This window comes from Ahaetulla prasina, chromosome 4, assembly GCF_028640845.1.
Source record: "Ahaetulla prasina isolate Xishuangbanna chromosome 4, ASM2864084v1, whole genome shotgun sequence".
NCBI lineage: Eukaryota > Metazoa > Chordata > Lepidosauria > Squamata > Colubridae > Ahaetulla > Ahaetulla prasina.
Genome location: NC_080542.1, coordinates 101,981,009 through 102,001,051, shown reverse-complemented (window position 1 = coordinate 102,001,051; position 20,043 = coordinate 101,981,009). Strand labels below are relative to the sequence as shown.

The 20,043-nt window shown below is 33.3% G+C and overlaps 1 protein-coding gene across 11 annotated transcripts in view; it reads left to right on the top strand.

Annotated features, from left to right (window-relative positions):
- CREB5 (cAMP responsive element binding protein 5) overlaps positions 1-20,043 on the top strand; it is a 275,297-nt gene that overhangs the window by 195,741 nt on the left and 59,513 nt on the right. For all 11 annotated transcript variants that reach the window (XR_009155127.1, XR_009155128.1, XM_058183481.1 and 8 more), the window contains 2 exons: positions 7,218-7,344; positions 8,975-9,085. Coding sequence is in view for 9 of the 11 variants with exons in the window: in XM_058183481.1 (XP_058039464.1) it covers positions 7,218-7,344; positions 8,975-9,085 (238 nt within the window). In the remaining 2 variants the exon portion in view is untranslated. The remainder of the gene's footprint in view (positions 1-7,217; positions 7,345-8,974; positions 9,086-20,043) is intronic.

The window sequence follows — 20,043 nt, the reverse complement described above, 5'->3', positions numbered from 1 at the left end:
GAGAAAATGTGTATGTTGTATGGAAGAGGGGTTAGAAGACAGGAATAATTGCATTAAAGTAAAGGATTTACTTTAATTTACTTTCGGGGTCGCGATGGGTTGGAAATGACTTCTCAACTAACAACAGAAAAGGATTTAATTTAGTTTTTCTGCTGTTAAAGTGGATAGTATTTAGAATTGTCCCAGTTTCAGACCACTCTATACTAAGTTATCTTAATGACAGGTAATCAAATATTACCACTATTAGCATTCTAATGTATGGTGGCATACATTAGGGGAGAAAGCAAAAAAACAGAGGCTTAAAATCATTAGACTAATCTCAGGCAATGTGAGCCTTTGAAGGCCATACTTGAATAAAATTCTCAACATTAAGAAAATGCACATTATGTATACTTTTAAGGAAAACATAGGAAAAGTTAACCCAATTATCAAAAATTAGATGTTTTTTTATCTAAATACCTTTTGTTTAGTGTATTGTCTGCTTCCTCTCACTCTCCAAAATGTCAGCAACATAGGTTAAAATAGGGCAAAAGCTGTAATTTGATTGGTTAATATGTACAGTTTAAAGCCTTAAGCATATAGTTATTTATTTATTTTTATTTATTTATTATTCATATTTGTATACCGCCCTATCTCCCGAAGGACTCAGGGCGGTTCACAGGCAAATAAAACATTTATATACACATTAAAATAACCATTAAAAAACTTATTCTAATGCCAAATTTTAAAATATAAATATAAATATTAAAACCAATTTAAAACCCCTATAAATTTAAAATCTAAGCCAGTCCTGCACAGATGAATAAATGTGTCTTGAGCTCGCGATGTATTTGATGTATGTATGTATGTATGTATGTATGTTAACAATACATGAACAAGCAAATATCTTTCCACTTATGACTGTATGACTGTAATTTTGTTGCTGGTAATCCTTATGATTTATATTGATATATTGACCATCATTTGTGTTGTAAATGTTGTACCTTGATGAAGATGTCTTTTCTTTTACGTACACTGAGAGCATATGCACCAAGACAAATTCCTTGTGTGTCCCATCACATTTGGCCAATAAAAAATTCTATTCTATTCTATTCTATATTAGGGAGAGAGGTGTTGATTTCCCACTGCATACAATTTAACTATATAATAGTAGAGTTTATCTCATTCATCACCATGAGAGATTCTAATTATTGTATAGCTCATTTACAGTCAGTTTCCTTGCAAAAGTCTACCAACTTTTGTCCCTACAAACTTCTCTTCGTATTTTTGAAATTTTACAGGGAAAACTGCATAGCCCATAGGAGTTGCATTGGCATTTTAATAATTATATTGATTGTTATGGTTTCATTTTATCTTTTCAAAACTTTTGAGAAAAGTTCATGGAACCACAGAATCAAAGAATGAAATCAGTTAGGGTCTGACCAAGACTGGGTAAACAGTGAAACAATTACTCTTACAATTACTGTATATTCTTGACAATGTACCACAACATAATATTTGCTAGCTGCATCACACTCTGACTCATATTTAACTTGTGATCAATAAGGATACCAAAGATTATTTTCATGTGGATGTGAAAGTAGTACATACATATATTACTTCAGATTAATTGAACAATAATGATTATACTCTTTTGGTGTCCTGTTCACATAATACAGTTAATTGGATCAGTGAGAGTTGATCCCAGAAGTGTTGGAGGGAGGCAAGCAGTTTCCTCAGTAATTCAGGTCAACCACATAAGGATGGAGAAGCTTGATGGAAGCTTAATTCTCTCCACTGCATGAAAAAGAGAAAGTTCTACATACCCCTGTCCTATAATAGAGCTATTCTAGACAGCCTGTTTTGCCTGCCATTGCATATTTCTTCCATGGAGGATGGCATGGAGTTCCTTCAACTCCAGCCATAGTGAAAGTGACGCAAATTTGGCTATCACATGTTTTTCTTTTAAAAATTATTGAGAAATTTAAAAAACAAAATGACTGCTTCTTTTTTACCAATTGGGAGAACTTGGATTGAGATAGGGTGTGCACCAGTGGTGGGTTGCCCACCCCCAGTTCGCACCGGTTCTATAGAACCAGTAATAAAACTGGCGGGAAGCTCCGCCCACTGACCCAAACATCATCAAAAGTGATTTGTGCATGCGCAGAAGCTTCTGCGCATGCACAGAAGAGCACGAGTGGGCATGATGCGAACCGGTAGTAAAGGTAAGTAGAACCTAGCCCTGGGTTCTAAATCTTTTCCTTGACAAAGTTGTGCTGCACAGTTACAATCAATGAGAATTATGATTCAATTGAGATTTGCATCTGAGCTTTCTTAACAGAAGTCTAATGCACTGGGTTGGATCCATACAACCACAGTTATGCTTAAAACATCCATTATTATAACCAAGACCTATAGTAGCAAAACTTTAATCCATTCTTTTATCCATAACCTCTTGCTTTCTTAATTTTAGTCATTCATATCATTTCATAATTTATTATTCAGTTATACAGATTTCTAGATACAGTATAATACTCATGCTGTCTGCATTTTATAGTGTTGTTTCCTAGAAATCAAAATTGTTTTATAGGAATCTTGTAGTTTCAGAGATCCATATCAGATTAGTCCAACTAAATTTGCATTTGTGCTATCCTAAATTCTCCCCCAAGATATTTCTTATCAACCCAATTGGTGCCAAATCCAGCCTTCATTCTTGGAGTTCCTTAAAATTCTGGAACAGAGTATTGAAATAGTATTTGTTGTATACATCCACAGTCCGTTTATTATCATCGAGATATCCATTGTTTGAATCTCAGATAACTCCTGGAAGAAGAAAAAATGCTACTCTGACATTACTTAGGGAGCATCAGAAGAACCATCATCTTAACATTTTAATTGAAAAGCAAAACTTAAACAGATTTTAACCTAAAGCAGTGTATTTACAAGTGTATGTGGAGATATAAAATCTGTTGATACAGAACACCCTGGGTGCCACAGGAATTGGTTTTGTGGCTGAACAGCCCCTTATTAGCTTATACGCCTTGCCTTGTTCTAATGGATTTCAGTAGAAATGTTTTGCCTGGGGTGCACCGTTATTAAGAAAAGAAGACTGCGCTTGCTTAAAGATTGAAAATATTACCTCATAGTAACAAGCCTGCACTAGAGAGACTATTGAGACTTTGTTTTCATGAGTCTACAGTAATTTAGTTTTTAGGAAGTGTTTTGTTTAGGAAGTGTTGAAATATATAATCACTTGAAAATTGTTTAGAATATGGCTTAAATAATATCAGTTTCAAGAAAAAAATTACATATTGTATCTTTCTATAAAAAATCAACAGTGTGAATAAAAATGCTGCAAGTAACCATCCCCTCCCCCCCTCCCCCCCCTCGCCCCTGGCTAGTTCACAAAGCCAGAAAAGTTGTGGAACTCTGTGCCTTGTACTTAATTTTGTTTTATTGTTCAGTAGCTGAAGCTTTTTTTTCCCCCAAAAGTGTCCACAGAGCAGCTGGGGTGGGGGGATGTAGAGATATATATATGTTTTCTGTAAAGAGTAATTAATGGGAATTTATTACATCAGAAATTGATATAATTCAACAGGCAAAATGCTAATTTCATAATGATTCTTCCAATCTCCTGTTTGTCAGCTGAAGGGAGAACTGATTGGCACATGATATTTATGCCTGTTTTTAGTTAAGATATGGTCACCTTTACAACATCTTGGAAAGACTTAGAAGTGGAAAAGATACTCCATAGAACTTAAGGCTTTTAACCATCTGATGAAGTGTATTTGGTAAGAAAATTTGGGGAAATTTCTGGAGATGACTTCAAAGTTTATAGAAGTACCGTATGTGTTTATTAGTGCCCATTTTCTAGATATTAAAGGTATTTAATGTCAGACATACTATATTTGACACTGTAAGACATATGGGCCCATATGATCATCATCAACCAATCAAAAACTGTGTATGAGCATTTTTCTTGTACTATTAGAGTCTTGACAAAAATGACTCATGACCTTCAAAAGTGTAATTTTTTTTCTAAGAAATCTTTAAAAAGTCCCCATGTCCTACAAAGAAAAAGCAATAACAGCAAATCTAGTCTTTCCTCAAGTACAAAATATAGAGTTGCAAAATTTGAACTCAGCATGAAGACAATCAGTAGTTAATTTGCTATTTTTTAGCATATGTAAATATTTTCCTTTATACTTAAATCTCCTACTTCCAGTTTCATTAAATAAAACTTGTAGAATATTTGGCTCTAGAACATGTAAGTAAAATTCCAATAATAGAAACTTCTAAGACCTATCTGTGCACAAATTAAGCCATTTTTCAAATGTCTTAATATGAAAATTAATATGAAAGTAAAGTTTCTATAAAAGAATGTAAACAATACAGAATGGAGGCTTGGCTGCAAGCTTTCAATCAATCCAGGCGGCGACTTGAAAATCATGCCTTCCATACCAAGAAGTCAGTGGTGGGTTGCCCCCGGATCGGACGGGTTCTGTAGAGCTGGTAGTAAAAATCTGCTGGCGTTCAGAGAACCAGTAGTAATGGCTGGCTGGCCATGCCCCCAAACCGGTTCCCTGATCATCAGAGATTTGGGGTTTTTTTTATTTTTAAAAGCCTCTTTTCTTCAGCCAAAAAAAGGCTTTTAAAAGAAAAAAAAACCCTCTGATGATCGTGCGGCTGAGCAGGGATCATCAGAACCCTTTAAAAGTTGTTGTTTTTTTTAACAACCTCTTTGGCAGAAAAAGTTGTTAAACCTTTTGTTAAAAGGTTTTAAAAGGCTCCTCTGGATATCCCAGCTGAGTTAAGAGCTTCTGGGCTGCCATTAGGCAACTTCAGCTGGATCCTCAGAGAAACCTTTTAAAATCTTTGTTTCCTCTGGCCCACCCAATCCCCTCTCCTCACTTATCTCATTATAGTTTCTTTCGGGCTAGCAACTGAATCAGCTAGCAACTTATTCTGCCTGTCTGGAATCCATCTGCTCAGTCAGCAACTGCTTTGCTGGCTGAGGAACTCTGGGAGTTGAAGTCCACAAACCTTAAAGTGACTAAAATTGGAAACCCCTGATCTAAAAAATATTAATAAAATAAAATAATAAAAAAAAATATTTGTGCAGCTTTCTGAGATTTGGTGTGTTTTGGTAGTGTTTCACTCTAACTACACAAACACACAGAATCTCACAAAGCTGTATGTGGCATTTCATGTGTGTGTAAAAGTGTGAAAGTTGTTTTTTGAGCTTTTTGTGGCTGTGTGAGGATCTGCTTGTTGCAGGGCTCATTTTGGGTGAAGTGCAGCTGCTCTTACATTGTGTATGAGTCAGTTGTATTGTGTTGTGTGTGTAAAGTGTGAAAGTTGGTTTTTGGTACCTCTTATTGTTTTGTATACTTTATTATTTTTATTATTTATTATTATTGGCCACGCCTGCCCAGTCACATCACTGCCAAGCCACGCCCACAGAACTGGTAGTAAAAAAATTTAGAACTCACCCCTGCAAGAAGTATAATATTTATGTATATAGGAAATTCTTTTACTGACAGCACACCATACCTTCCTGCCTAATACGCACAAAATTTCAAATATAGTGATGGAAAAAAACCAGCCCTGTTCAGTAATTAATTGGCACTGTGGAAGCTCAGACTAGATCTTTCATTGTATGTTTTTGATCTGCACCACTGTTCCTGAGATCAATATTACAAGGTGGCTTCCATCACAAGGAATGCTGAAATATTATTACTTGTTATGTGACTAGAGATCTAGTGATCAAGAAAAGTAAATTAACTATTTAACTCATTTTTTCCTTTCTGCACAATTAATTTTTAAGGTGAAATTATTAAAGCCAGTACTGTAAATTTTGGTGCCATAATTTTGCACTGTTTTTATTTATTAATTAATATCTACCAATTAATGCTATGGCTTGCCAGTTTTGGAAAATAAAAAAAAATGGTAATCAAGAAAGAATAATCTGTTGCAGATAATGTTCAGAAAACTGGATAATCAAGAAAATTTTAAAAAGAAATATGACTATCAAGAGTTTTTCTTCCTCTTTCATAATTAATTGAATATAAAAGAATATTCAAAAACTAATTTCAACGTAGTTAGAAAAGTTGCTACTATGAAAATGCAGTTAAGAGCAGTTGTGTACATATTCATTCCAAGATGTTTGGACTGATATTGCACAAAATGGCAGATTCCCTATTTTCCTCAAAATACCACATCCCCTGATAATAAGCCCAATTGGGCTTTTGAGTGCATGGCAATAAGGTCAAGCACTTATTTCAGGGTTCAAAAAAATATAAGACAGGGTCTTATTTTGGGAAAACACAGTAGAATTTGCCTACTTTGCCTACTTTAAAGAGGCAAAGGACACTGATGTAATATAAGTACCATTTAAACCTATCTAATAAGTTCCCTGTTGATTTCAAAGATGTTTTAGTTGGCTAACAGATGCTGATTTGTTGTGTAACAATTTGTTGCGTTGGACAAGAAATGTGCCAATTGATTATAGCACCTATTTATATTTTATGCTGCGCATATTAAGCTGATGTCTTTCACTATTACTGCCAGTGTTGGGAAAGAATATTACAGAGGTGTTTTTTTTTAAAAGTAATGTGGCTTGCTAAATCCGGAAAATACTTAAGTGGATTTTAAATTCAAACTGTTATTCCTTAAAATATTTAAATGGATTTTTAGCATTAATCTTAAATAAACTGAAGATATTATTCAATGCAAAATTCTGTTAAAATAATTCAAAATATTGGAGAATCTAGTAAACATTATAAAATTATGACTATAAAATGAGGCAAGTCTCAAAGTTTTACTATCTGAAAATATGGCTTTTTTCATGCAGGTATTTGATAGCATTTCAAACAAATTCTGTATTCATTCTCACTTTTGCATCAAAATTTTAAAACAAATCTGAATGTGAAAATTTCTTGGATGGTTTATGTCTTCCCTATAGGAATTCCCATTCTCTTTGGATCACATCTTATTTATTCAGCATTCCTCCACATTTCCCATGAAATATCACCAAAAAGTTGGGATGGGAAAGAAGCACTTAGGAATTCTTATGGTACTAGACTAGACACTCTTTATTCTGGATCTTAATCGTTTGAGAATTATTTTACAACATGTTAACTTTATATTCATAATTTTGATATAGGAATCATTGAATGTGCAGTTGTTTCTTCTAAAGTTTTATATTTAATCCGTTCTTCCATGTTCCTTTTTTATAGGCCTGTTCCAGGCTCCTTATCATCACTGCTACACCTGCACAACCGTCAAAGACAGCCCATGCCTGCTTCTATGCCTGGGACTTTACCTAATCCTACAATGCCTGGATCCTCTGCTGTCTTGATGCCAGTAAGTATATTTCTTTTGCGCATATATCGTTTCAAAAGTAACAAATAATGTAAGAGCATAATTAGCAGAAACCAGAAGTGGTATTCAGCAGGTTCTGACCAGTTCTGGAGAACCGGTAACAGAAATTTTGAGTAGTTCGGAGAACCGGTAAATACCACCTCTGACTGGCCCCGCCCCATCTATTCTCTTCTCCCGAGTCCCAGCTGATCGGGAGGAAATGGGATTTTGCAGTAACCTTCCCCTCGAGTGGGGAGGGAATGGAGATTTTTACAGTATCCTTCCCCTGTCACTTCCATCAAGCCACACCCCCACGCCACGCCACGCCACGCCACGCCCACAGAACCGGTAGTAAAAAAAAATTGAATCCCACCACTGGCACAAACATGAGCAATGCTGCTGGATCAGGCACCTGGTCCATCTAGTGTAGCAGTCTGTTCTTACAGTGGCCAGACAAGTCTAGTCACCCAAGTGAGGTCTTCAGAAGCATTCTGTTGTTAGAACTAATAACCATTGATGCCAGTGAGTTAGAGTAATCCCCATTTGCAGCCACCCAAGTTGATAGCAAGCATGTCTTATACTATCAAATCCCAAAGTTGAATTATGTGCTATAGAAATGTGTGAATGTGAAAATGTGTATATGTTTTTGTGTGTGTATATGTGTAAGTGTGCACACACATACTTTTTATTCCGATTCTTCCAGGGTTCAATTTTATTGGCTCTCTTTCCTGCAGTGTGTGTTTGTGTGTGTGTTTGTGTGCCTATGTGTTTTCATATATACATACACATGCATGCAAACATATACACATACATACACACATACCATGAAATCTACCAAGATCTGTATTGCAGATGCAGGAACATCTTTTTAGCTTTACCTTTTTAATTAGTGTTTTAAGATAAGAACTTTAAGATAAGAACCTGGAGCTTTTATATCTATCAAATTTAGCAATTCCGTTAGGGATTGTTTTTAACAATCACTGTTTAAATATTCCAGATAATTTAGATAACATTAACCATAATTTCATGTAGTGATATTTTATACCTAAGTTATTATATCTAAGTTATAACCTAAGTTATTTTTCAAACTAAAAGGCAAATTATTCAAGGTTAACTCACCCTTAGGTAAAATGAAGACCCAGATTGTTGGGGGCAATATAATGACTCTGGAAACCGCTTAGAGAGGTCTGTAAAGCACTGTAAAGCAGTATATCAGTCTAAATGTTATTGCTATTATTAAAAAAAATCTAACTTAGGTGACTTTGTACTTCTAGTTAAAAGATAAATTTCTTGCAAAGTAACTACTCAATTGATTATATATATATATTCGTGTGGGTGTGGGTGTTTTATTTCCTGTGATAAAGGCAATCAGCAAGTTAGTACCATCCTGACTGGACACAATGTCATAAAGAAAATCTATCAACTTCCCAGACGTAGCTTGTTACCATTAATGAAACAAAACACTGAACTAGATAAGACCTTCCTATAGAATTACTCTTATATTTATCTATAGCTTGGCTTTTGCTTATTTAAAGAAAAACAACATGTCATGTGAAAATTACAATTATCTTTGATCTTTAGATTTATCTTCCACATGCCAAAACTTATTTCTTCTTTCTGTTCACTTCTCAAGATGGAAAGACATATGTCTATGAATTCAAGTATCATGGGAATGCAAAGTCCAAACCTCAGTAATCCATGTGCTTCACCTCAAGTTGCTCCAATGCATTCAGAAGCTAAAATGGTAAGATGTTGAACACTACTTATACTGTCCTATTTAAAACAAGGGACAACGTGAGTATTTGGTTTGTAGTTACATTATTATTTATGCTTGGGCTTCTCACTTCACAGCTTCAGATCTTGCCAGTCATCATTTTTACCAAGAACTTTAGGAATTGGATAATTAGCCATCACTTTATGTGGAATATTGAAAACTGGATGAGGAAAATATTTAATGCCAATGAGACAACATAATATTTTTGTCTATGTCTCTGCATGTTTGTGGTACTGACTGATTTAATCTAGGCAGGTAACGGTAACATTTTCAACATCTGCATTTCCAGAACCATCTCTAACCCTAGTTACTGAAATTGATGGCATAAATTGTACTATATTAAGATAGGAAATGTTCAGAAAATATGCTATAAACCCTAAAATTTATATATAAAAACCCCCACACATTCCTCCTTGTCCCCACAAAAAGACAGAAGGAAAAAACAGGAATCCCTAGCCCTTTCTATTTGCACCATTTTATCCCATCTACAAAACATTAAGTATAGTCCTGGTCATCCAAAGGCTATAAAATGGCAAGAATTCTCATTTCCAATATTAGAAGCTTTGATTCTCTTGGCTATAAGTATCTGTTAGTTGTCTTGAGCTTTTCTACATGGCTTGTTCCTACAAAGTAGAATCTAGGCTTTTGGATTATGGAAAAAATACATTTCTATTTTGTTGTTATGGATATTCCCTGTCATGGTCACTATCTATCAGTTTCTTGATTCATCTGAAATTTTTAAAAATATCTTCATGTAAATTCAAATTTACATTTAAGTATGTCAAAGAAACACACATTTGTAAGTGAATCAAACTAATGTTTTACTATAGTGTACTCATGCACCTGGTTTTTACTTCTTTGACTTTCTATTATTCTAGTTGTGAACCATTCAGAATGGTGTTTTACAAGTTGGGTGGCCATTTAAATAAGTATTACTATTTGAATTAAGAAATACATTACAGCATTCAGGGAAATGATACCCATGTTCTGATCCTTATTTGGAAAGTATGTAGGATTTTGTAATAATCAGATTTATATAGGCTTTTGTAAAAATAAATTCTTGAGAGAGATACATATGCACAAGAACCAAAGTGCTTTGCCTTAGATACAAAGCTAAGATTCGTCTCATGAAACCCTCCCAATTTGGTATGGATTACAAATTGTAAATTTTTTATCTGAATGCACATTTGATAATATACCAGCACAATTGGATGGTTCCATATTGGACTGAAAGGCTGACATAGCACCTTGTATTGTCATCACTGGCTTATAAATGCTTACAGCTGGTTTGGAAGGAAGCCAATGGACACCTTTGAAGTTCCTGTCATGCTGCCATATGGGGTAAAGGGAAATGTTTTCCTGACAGTAGGTTTCATGCCCTGTTTGGGTAGACATGAATGGTCACATCTTTCCCTCAGTACAAATGTTGGCTAGGTAGCCAACCCAAGCTTTTTAACACCTCAGCTAAAACCACACTCTCTAAACATACCCTTGGTTGGCTCAAAAGCATTGACTACAACAGCCAAAGTAAACCTCTGGTTCCTATGTTGTGTGGTGTACAGGGCTCATGATGTGCCAAAAACCAATAGCATTTGCAGCTCAGCTTATTAAATCTTAGGCAGTTGGCAAGTTGTTGTTATGTTTTTTCTCCTGTCAAACCAAGCTATAGCAAGCCAAGCAAAATAGTTCTTGGCAAAAGAAAAGAAACACCACCCTGGCAACTCTTTTGGAGACTAAAACTTCTAGATTTACTTTGCCTTCTCTGCCTTTCCCCTCTGAAGATTTAAAAAGGAAGGTACTGATGCTTACAATGACAATACTATTGTTTAATATATGAGATTAAGAGGATTGCATTTTAATCTGAATCCATTGGTTTTGGTTTAGGTCCTAGATATATAAAGTGTTGCTTTGGTAAACCCTTCCACGTCAGATAATTCCAAGGAAACAGCATATATTAGAATGCCATTAACTGTGGAGTTAATTGATTTCAATAGAAATAGCATTTAAGACATGGTATGAGGTTATATACTTAAATTAAAATTTGGCTAAATGCTATGATTTTCAGAATTTAATTTCCATTTTGTGAAAATTGCCTGTTGTAAATTGCTTGCAAACTCAAAAATGCTTGTCTTACTCACTGATAATCTTCCATAAACTGGGGAACAGAAAGTTTCATTGTTTGAATTTATACTGCAAGTCTAATAAAATAGATTTCTGGATTATAAATCTAGATTAGATTTCTTAAATTTACTGTATATTAGATATATAGTGTAGATATAATGTAAATTAGATGTATTGTAAATCTAGCAAATTAGATTAGCTGTAAAAACCATTAAAAGCAGCCACACTTACTCCTGGATGTCTGGTAAAAAGAATTCAGCCATAAGGAAGATACTTAATCTACCACACTATCTCCCCATATAACAGCTATGTAATATGAAGTGTGGCCCCAGGAATTATTGTTGAGCCAAGATGAACAGGTTGTTAGGAAGCCTTTTATATACTCTCTTGCTTAATTATCTGAGAGCCCAGGGAGCACAGTAAATCTTGAGACTAAGATTTTCAAGGCTGCCAAGGACAGCAATTTTTTGAGATACTTTTATGCTATCCTTCTTTCTGTAGCTGGAAGGCACCTGCTGGATTGCAAAACTGCAGCATACCGCTAATGTGGGTCTATTAAAAAAAGCACACAATATAATAGTTACCAGGTAGGCAATTACAAATAAAACCAAGTGACTGTCTTATTGCAGCTCGCCTTCAGTGATAAGATATTGCTAGTGTAATTAGGCATTTCCCAAAGATAATTTTCATGGCAGTTTGCTTTTTCCAAGGGGACAGAATTTGAATTATAGCATCATTTCCTAGCCATGAGAATAGGAATTAAGAACATTTTTGGGAACATTAGTGTATTTTCCAAACATTTTTAAAGGAACATTTATTAGGATATTTTAAAATACTTTGTAATCAGAATGAAGGATATCATTCTGAAAAATGATAGTTTTTTGGCAGATTGGGTCCTTGTCATAAAGAAAAGTATTATATAGAAAAAGACGTAAAAGGGGCTGCATAAAAATGCATTAACTGTACTGGAAAAACAGCTATAAATTAACTTTGGGTAATATTTTGTAATTTATCAAATCTGTATATTTATTCTCCTCTGCCTATTATACTTGATCAAGAAATTATTTGCTTTAAAATAATAAAAATAAAGTGATCAACACAACAGCTATATTTTAGATTAGATTAGTATAGAGTCAATTGACAGCAGGCTTGATAAAAGAAGGGATCAGCATTTGGAGCAGGTATTTATTTATATCCTATCTTGTGTTTTGTCTAGATCCTGAGTGAATGAATGAATGAATATTTTAATTTGTATACCGCCCTTCTCCCGAAGGACTCAGGGCGGTGAACAGGCAGATAAAATACAGATACACACAATAGTTAAAAACATCCCTTAAAAAACTAAATTAAATTTGCCCAAATGTTAAAATAACATACTCCCCCATAAAATTACAAAACTTTAAAAACCCATCAAATTCACTTAAAATTTAAAGATAAAAATCAAGCTAGTCCAGCCATACGAAATAAATAAATAAATAAAATCCTAATGGAAACTAACATTGTAACAGAAAACAATATGTAAATCACAGTGAAATATTATCAAAGTAAGGATTACAATTGGAATGATAAATAGATATAGGAAAATAATCAATCAATTAATCAATAAAAAATACAGCAGATGTAACCATTGTTAGACACATTCCAGATATTTTTTTTTTTTTTGATAACATGTAGTGCTATTTAGCTTCAGTCATTTTGACAACTTGCAATGCTATTTAGAGTCAACATATATATGTGTGTGTAACAGAGCTAAGCAACCTTTGGGGCTTTTGGACATGAACAGAATGTTAATAGTATGTTATACAAGCTTATAAAGTCTTGTCATGAAATGTTCACTCCCACTCTGCTTTCATTTGTGGTCTTTTCTGAATAGGTAAGCATACTTACCAAATACTGGATTAAAATCAACCACCATTTTCATTTTCCATTTACGCATTTTGGGAACAATGTGAAATCAGATGCACTTTTATAAGCATGATGATGCTACACTAATTCTTGACTTGCTGCATACCCAATAATTTTAGAGTTTGAGTAATGAGGATTGTAATAATTAAATGTTGTTGATTCTTTAAATGTGGCAGTATCAAGTAGGTAGAACTGCATGAGTATCTCAATGGTGTGGCATGAATTTGAAGAAGTGTTGCATAAGGGATCAGAGAATTTGATGGAAGTAAGCCTTGATTTAATATCAGGATTTATGGTGCAATCCAGATGCAATTCAGCATCACTGAATCTAGTTCCTTTAAATATCTTATTCCATATCAGCGGGAATACGAATGCAGCTTCAATTTTGTGGATAATCTGCATGTACACACACACAGACACACAATTGGCTAAGCTGTCTTAAAACAGCAGCTCAAAAAATGATATATGGTACAAAAATCATAACTTAAAATGCATCCAAAGAATATAAAAGAATAATAACATTGTTTATTCAGTAACTAAAACAAAGGAATTAAATTAAAGGACCACATTATACAAAAATTGCAGGATATTGAAATGAATCAGATTAATTGTTAGCAAGTTACTAAAAAACAGGGTTCCTTTACAGTAGTGTAAATTTATTTTAAAGTTACTGGTACCAGGTGCCATCACAAAAGATATTCATTGCCTTGCACTCAGGAAGGGCCTTTTTTTTCTGAAATGCTGCCTAGAAACTTGTATGGGAATTCTCAAAAAGTAAAGGAAGTATTTTCTTCATAGCTATTCACATGCAAATGTATTCAGATTTAATCCACCAAGTGATGGACTAGGACTCATTAGTCTTGGGCAGACTTCCCACAGCTCAATTTGGAATTAGTATTTAAAAGGTTTTCTGGCAGGAGTTTGGAAGAAGTCTGTTTGTTTTCAGAGATGTCTTTCATCATTTGGAATGTGGCATGTTGACATAGGCAAGTACAGTAGGCCTTTCTCAGTGGTGGCCCCTCATTTATAAAATTCAGTTTTTCTTCCTGAGATTCGCGTAGCTTTATCATTCCCAAGTTAGTTAAAAAAAACTTTTGAGTACTTTTTAAAGAAATTATTTCCACTTGTTAATTTTTATCCATTCTATTCCTAGTAGTAGTGTAGAGTAATATGCATGTATTAAGAAGGTTGTTTGTGTATCATTGTGCTTATTGTTGGTCTATTGTCTTATGAGTGTAATTTAGATATTTAAAGATAGGTTAAAGATTTGCTTATGTAATTTAGTTGCTGCCATATTCAATATTGTAACATATTTGAGGACCACTTAGAATTCTTACTAAGCGGTTCATAATACTATTATGCATAAAGGAATGGAAAAGAGAAGTGACTCTAAAAGAGGGCTAAGTCACCAAAGTATGTTTAATTAATTTGATTAGCAATAACCTTCAATAATCAACTAATGTATTGTAGGCTATAAATAAATTAATTAACTAAGAGTCTCTATCTTCATTTTCACAAAAATTGGTAAAATATCAATGTGGTTACATAGAATAATGATGATACCTAGGAATCATGGGAACTGGAAGACAATTTGGAGAAGACTGATCAAAAACATGCAGTTTTGACTTAATTTAAAAAGTAGGATCTTGGTTATATTTTTATTGTAGTATGTTCAGCATAAGAATGTTTGCACATTAATAGCAAAGCCATAATCTTTGGGTGTCAACTAAAACTTTACAGTTACATTTCAAGTTATAGAAGAAACTTTAAGATGATTTGTGCTTATATCATATCACAGCAAAGTATTCCACAATAGAAAATTCAAATTCCAGGCCAAGTCATATTGAATTTTTTAGTATCACTAAACTCAACCAAATAATCTTTATCCAGACCATAACCCTATATTTATAAATCACTAAATACAGATATAATTAAAAGAAAAAATGGAATTGTATATGCTATAATTACCCAATCATATATTATTCTAGCAATAATTCAAATTATTATTAGCCTTAAAATTCAAATGGAAGACATAATCATGTATACATTTTCCTCCTCTTGAAAAATGGTGCAATTTAACTTAGAAATAATTCCACTGAGTTAACTCAGGTTTACTAATAAGTACATTTAGATAGTGTTACAGAATTACCCAATCTTTTGGGCAGGGTTAGCCTAATGAAGTGTTATTTATGTATTTATGTATTTATGTATTTATTTATTTATTTTGTCACAACAATATACATAAGCATCACACAAAAAGATTATATAGTATATAAACATATATATGAAGAAATATAAGGAGGTATAAGCATATATATATATATATATGAATGAAGAAAAAAGAAAAACAATAGGACAGGAATGGTAGGCACGTTTGTTTTTATGCACGCCCCTTATGGTCTTCTTAGGAATGGGGTGAGGTCAGTAGTAGAAAGTTTTTGGTTAAAGCTTTTGGAATTATGGGAAGAGACCACAGAGTCAGGTAAAGTGTTCCAAGCACTGATGATTCTGTTACAGAAGTCATATTTTCTGCAATCTAGATTAAAGTGGTTAACATTAAGTTTAAATCTATTGGTTGCTCTTGTATTATTGCAATTAAAGCTGAAGTAGTCTTTAACAGGAAGGATATTACAATAGATGATTCTATGAGTTAAACTTAGGTCTTGTCGAAGGTGATGGAGTTCTAAGTTTTCTAAGCCTAGGATTTCAAGTCTGGTGGTATAAGGTATTTTGTTGTTTTCAGAGAAGTGAAGAACTCTTCTTGTAAAATATTTCTGGACACGTTCAATTGTATTGATGTTAGAAATGTGGTGAGGGTTCCAGACAGGCGAGCTGTATTCTAGAATTGGTCTAGCAAATGTTTTATATGCTCTGGTTAGTAGTGTAGTGTTTTTGGAAAAGAAGCTATGCAAGATTAGGTTTACAACTCTTAGAACTTTTTTTGCTATGAAGATGCAGTCGGCTTTGGCACTTAGATCATTTGATATGTAAACTCCAAGGTCTTTAATAGGGTGGGGGTCATCTGTAAAGTAATGTCCATCAAGTATGTACTTAGTGTTTGGGTTCCAATATGTAAGACTGAGCATTTGCTGGTTGAGATTTGGAGTTGCCAAGTTTTAGACCAAGCAGTTAGATGATCATGAATCCAGTTTGTTATGTATTCAATATATTCCAGTGTAGGAATCTCCAAATATTGTTCAGTGCCAAAATTAAGCTGAATTATAGTTCCAGATATTCAGAGAAACTCAAATTAAGAGCTGTACGTTCTATAAAATGCTTAACTCAATAAAACACAAAATACATGAAAGCAACACTGTTTTTGAACTAATAATACGGTTGGTTATTTCAAGGAAAAAGTGGGAATGGAAGGAGGAAATGGAAAAAGTTGGCAGAAAAATAGCTAGTGCCATCCTCCTTTATATACTGATGTTCTGTCAGAAGCCAGACATATTGAAAATATTTGTGTAATTTAAAATAATTTGCACAAGTCTAGGAAAAGATATTTTAGGCATTTAAACATTTGGAAGATCCCATTGGAATTAATATGAAACTTAGAATATGATATTACCAAAACTTCATGTGAATACAAATGTAAGTTGAAACGGGGAAAAAAATTTTGTGAGTATTCAAAGCAAGCATTGGATGGTCCCATGCTTTTCCAAAAGAATGACAATTTTAAGAGCTCTTATTTATACATAAACTGAAGAATTTGTCATTAGGCTGATATAAACATTTTATAATTCACATTTATTTATATTTTTAAAAAACCAGTGACATGCTTGAATCATGCTTTATATGACTCCTCTTCTCCATATATTTATGGCACCAATTAAATTCCATAAATGCTCTTTAAAATGTTTTATTGTTTTCATAGAAAAGAAAAGCTATATTACTTACAATGCAGAATATGTTTCTAAAATGATATTCTTCAAATTAATTAATTTCTATTTCTGCTTGAAGCCAGAAATTCAGTACATTAAAATAGTACAAACAATGATCTTATATTTTTAATAGGACAATAAAAAAGAGCCACTGCACATGTTCATGTTTTTACTTGTTTGCTACACAGGATTGGATAGTTTGTATGAATCCAGGTGCTTGAGCATCTATGAATGTACAGCTTCCATATCCTGATAAAAGTATAGGTACCAATACCAACGAAATGCTAAAAGGAAGCCAAATCAGGACATGTGTACAATAATACTTTTATAGTCATCCTCTGAAGCAGTAGATACCAACAAATTAGTTTCGTTTTTCACCCACACATTCACTTATACTGTATATGCTATGCAATGGAAAGTGCAGAAGGATAAAATTTAATGATTATGTAATATAGTTATTTTAAATTACTTGAAACATGAATTAATTATGAACATACACCATAATAAAAAATCAGTAAAATAAATAAACTGAAAGTACATTTTTATTAGAAAAAAGAGAAAACATTTTTCATCTAACTTTGAATAGCAAATTTTCATGTATTATACATTTGATAAGTTTACTTAAGCATTTTCCATGTAATTAGTAGGAAAAAAATGCTTTAAAGATATTTCTATCTTTAAAGCATTTTTTTCCTATTAATAAGACATACATCTAAATAAATGTCAAAGGAAGGAAGAAATGCCTACAGTGCAAAATACAACTTTTTCTTAGTGCTGTGTGACAATGAAATGCACTCTATGACCTTAATGGTTACAACTTTATGTATGTCACAACCTTTCAATACTTTACTCATTTAGTTAGTTTTACAATTAGTATTCTGATAATTGTTATCATCACTATTATCATATATGCGTCACAAACAACAGGTTTGATAGTCACTCAAGGGATACATTTCTGTTTTGCATTATGTTTCCTCATTCTCTATGCATAACAAGATCTATTTCTAAATTATGTTAAATCCTTCTATATTTTATTAATTTTTCTATTTCTGGCTGCTTTCATATTATTATTTTATCATATTGTCTTGTTCTGTATATCTGAATACTTTTGATCTAATTAAAATTTAAACTTTTAGACATGAAGCATTTTAATTACAAAAAATAACTTTCTTGTACAGATGTTGCAGAATCAGTTTGCTCTAATTATTAAGGTTCTGACTAGAACTCTGTGAGACAGGAAAACTGGCTGGGTGACTGTGAGCCAGTCAGTCTCTGTCAGTGCAACCCACCTCATAGGATTCTTGTTGTGTAGAAAATAGGAGGAAGGTGCATTGGATATGTTTGCCATCCTTAGTTACTTATAAACTAATAAAGATAGCATAAAAATCTGAAATTGATTGCTGTATGCCATCTAGACTCACTTTTTGTTAGGAGGGCAGTCATATAAATGTAATAAATAAAAGTCAAAAATAAAATAAGTTTGAAGGTAAATGGAGATTGTGTTATTTATCTATTTAAGGAAACATTTTTAAAGCCTTTTTCTTCCTAGTCTCACTTTTCAGCAGTCTGCAAGATTTTGCTCAGCTTATTTTAGATATAAACTAAACTGAAAGAAGTGTTAACTAGGCCTTTTCCATCCATAAATGTCACTGGAGTGAAAAGAAATACAAATAAATGAAAAGTGTGCCTTTAACTCCTTTATATAACAAGACTGCTTAGATCCCCTTATTGAATTATGGTAAGAAAATGTAGCTGCTTCATTAGCTGTATTTATCAAATAATAATTCCCTAATTCTGGAATAAACCAAATTCTCCAACTAAAAGAACCTTATCATCTTAACAGGAAAGTGTCCTTTTTTATTTAAAGAAGTTTCAACTGTATTTCCTATCAGTCTAGATTGAAATTGACCATGGTCGTCTTTTTTCATGCTGATCAAACTTTAAACTGCCAGAATGAAGCTACCTTCTTGGATTTGTTGTTGGTCAAATATAAGTCATTATTGGTACATGTTTCTTGTAGTAGCTGACATACCATACATAGGCCGGAGTCTGTGTCTCTCATAGCATGTTCTTATCTACTCAGCATCTCCACTCTCAGAGAATATAAATAAAGTTCTTGTAAAATCCTGATGTTATCTCACAAATGTTATACTTTAAGGTGGGACATCTTCAGAAGAAAATGCATTGTCTATTGCACTTTTAGTGGGCAACAGAAGATTCACTAGCCAGGACAATGACTAGTAACTCAATACTTTTCACGTATATAATGGCTGTGGGAATAACAACATATTGTGATCTCAGTTTAAAGCTGGAAGAATACAAGCAATCAATTGTATCAGTGCAAAGAATAAATTTCTCAGGTACTCCAAACTACATCTCTTCATCTTGCAAAAAACACAACAATGTAGTGGAGTTTCCCTGTCCTCTTCTATAACATCTTTCCTTAAATTTAACTTTTATTCTTTATTTATTTTATTTTATTTTATTTTATTTTGTCACAACAGTATATATAAGCATAAGCATGAAAATAACTATATAATATGTTAGCATATATATGAGCATAAGTATGTAATAACTATACTAATTGGATATAATGAAAGGAAACAATAGGACAGGAATGGTAGGCACATTTGTGCTCTTATGCATGCCCCTTATAGACCTCTTAGGAATGGGGTGAGGTCAATAGTAGACAGTTTTTGATTAAAGCTTTGGGGATTTTGAGAAGAGACCACAGAGTCAGGTACTGTGTTCCAAGTATTAATAACTCTATTACAGAAGTCATATTTTCTGCAATCAAGATTGAAGCGGTTAACATTAAATTTAAATCTATTGTGTGCTCCTGTTTTGTTGTGGTTGAAGCTGAAGTAGTCATTGACAGGTAGGACATTGTAGTAGATGATTTTATGAGCTATACTTAGGTCATACCAAAGGCGGCATAGTTCTAAATTTTCTAAACCCAGAATTTCAAGTCTGGTGGCATAAGATATTTTGTTGCGAGCAAAGGAGTGGAGGATTCTTCTT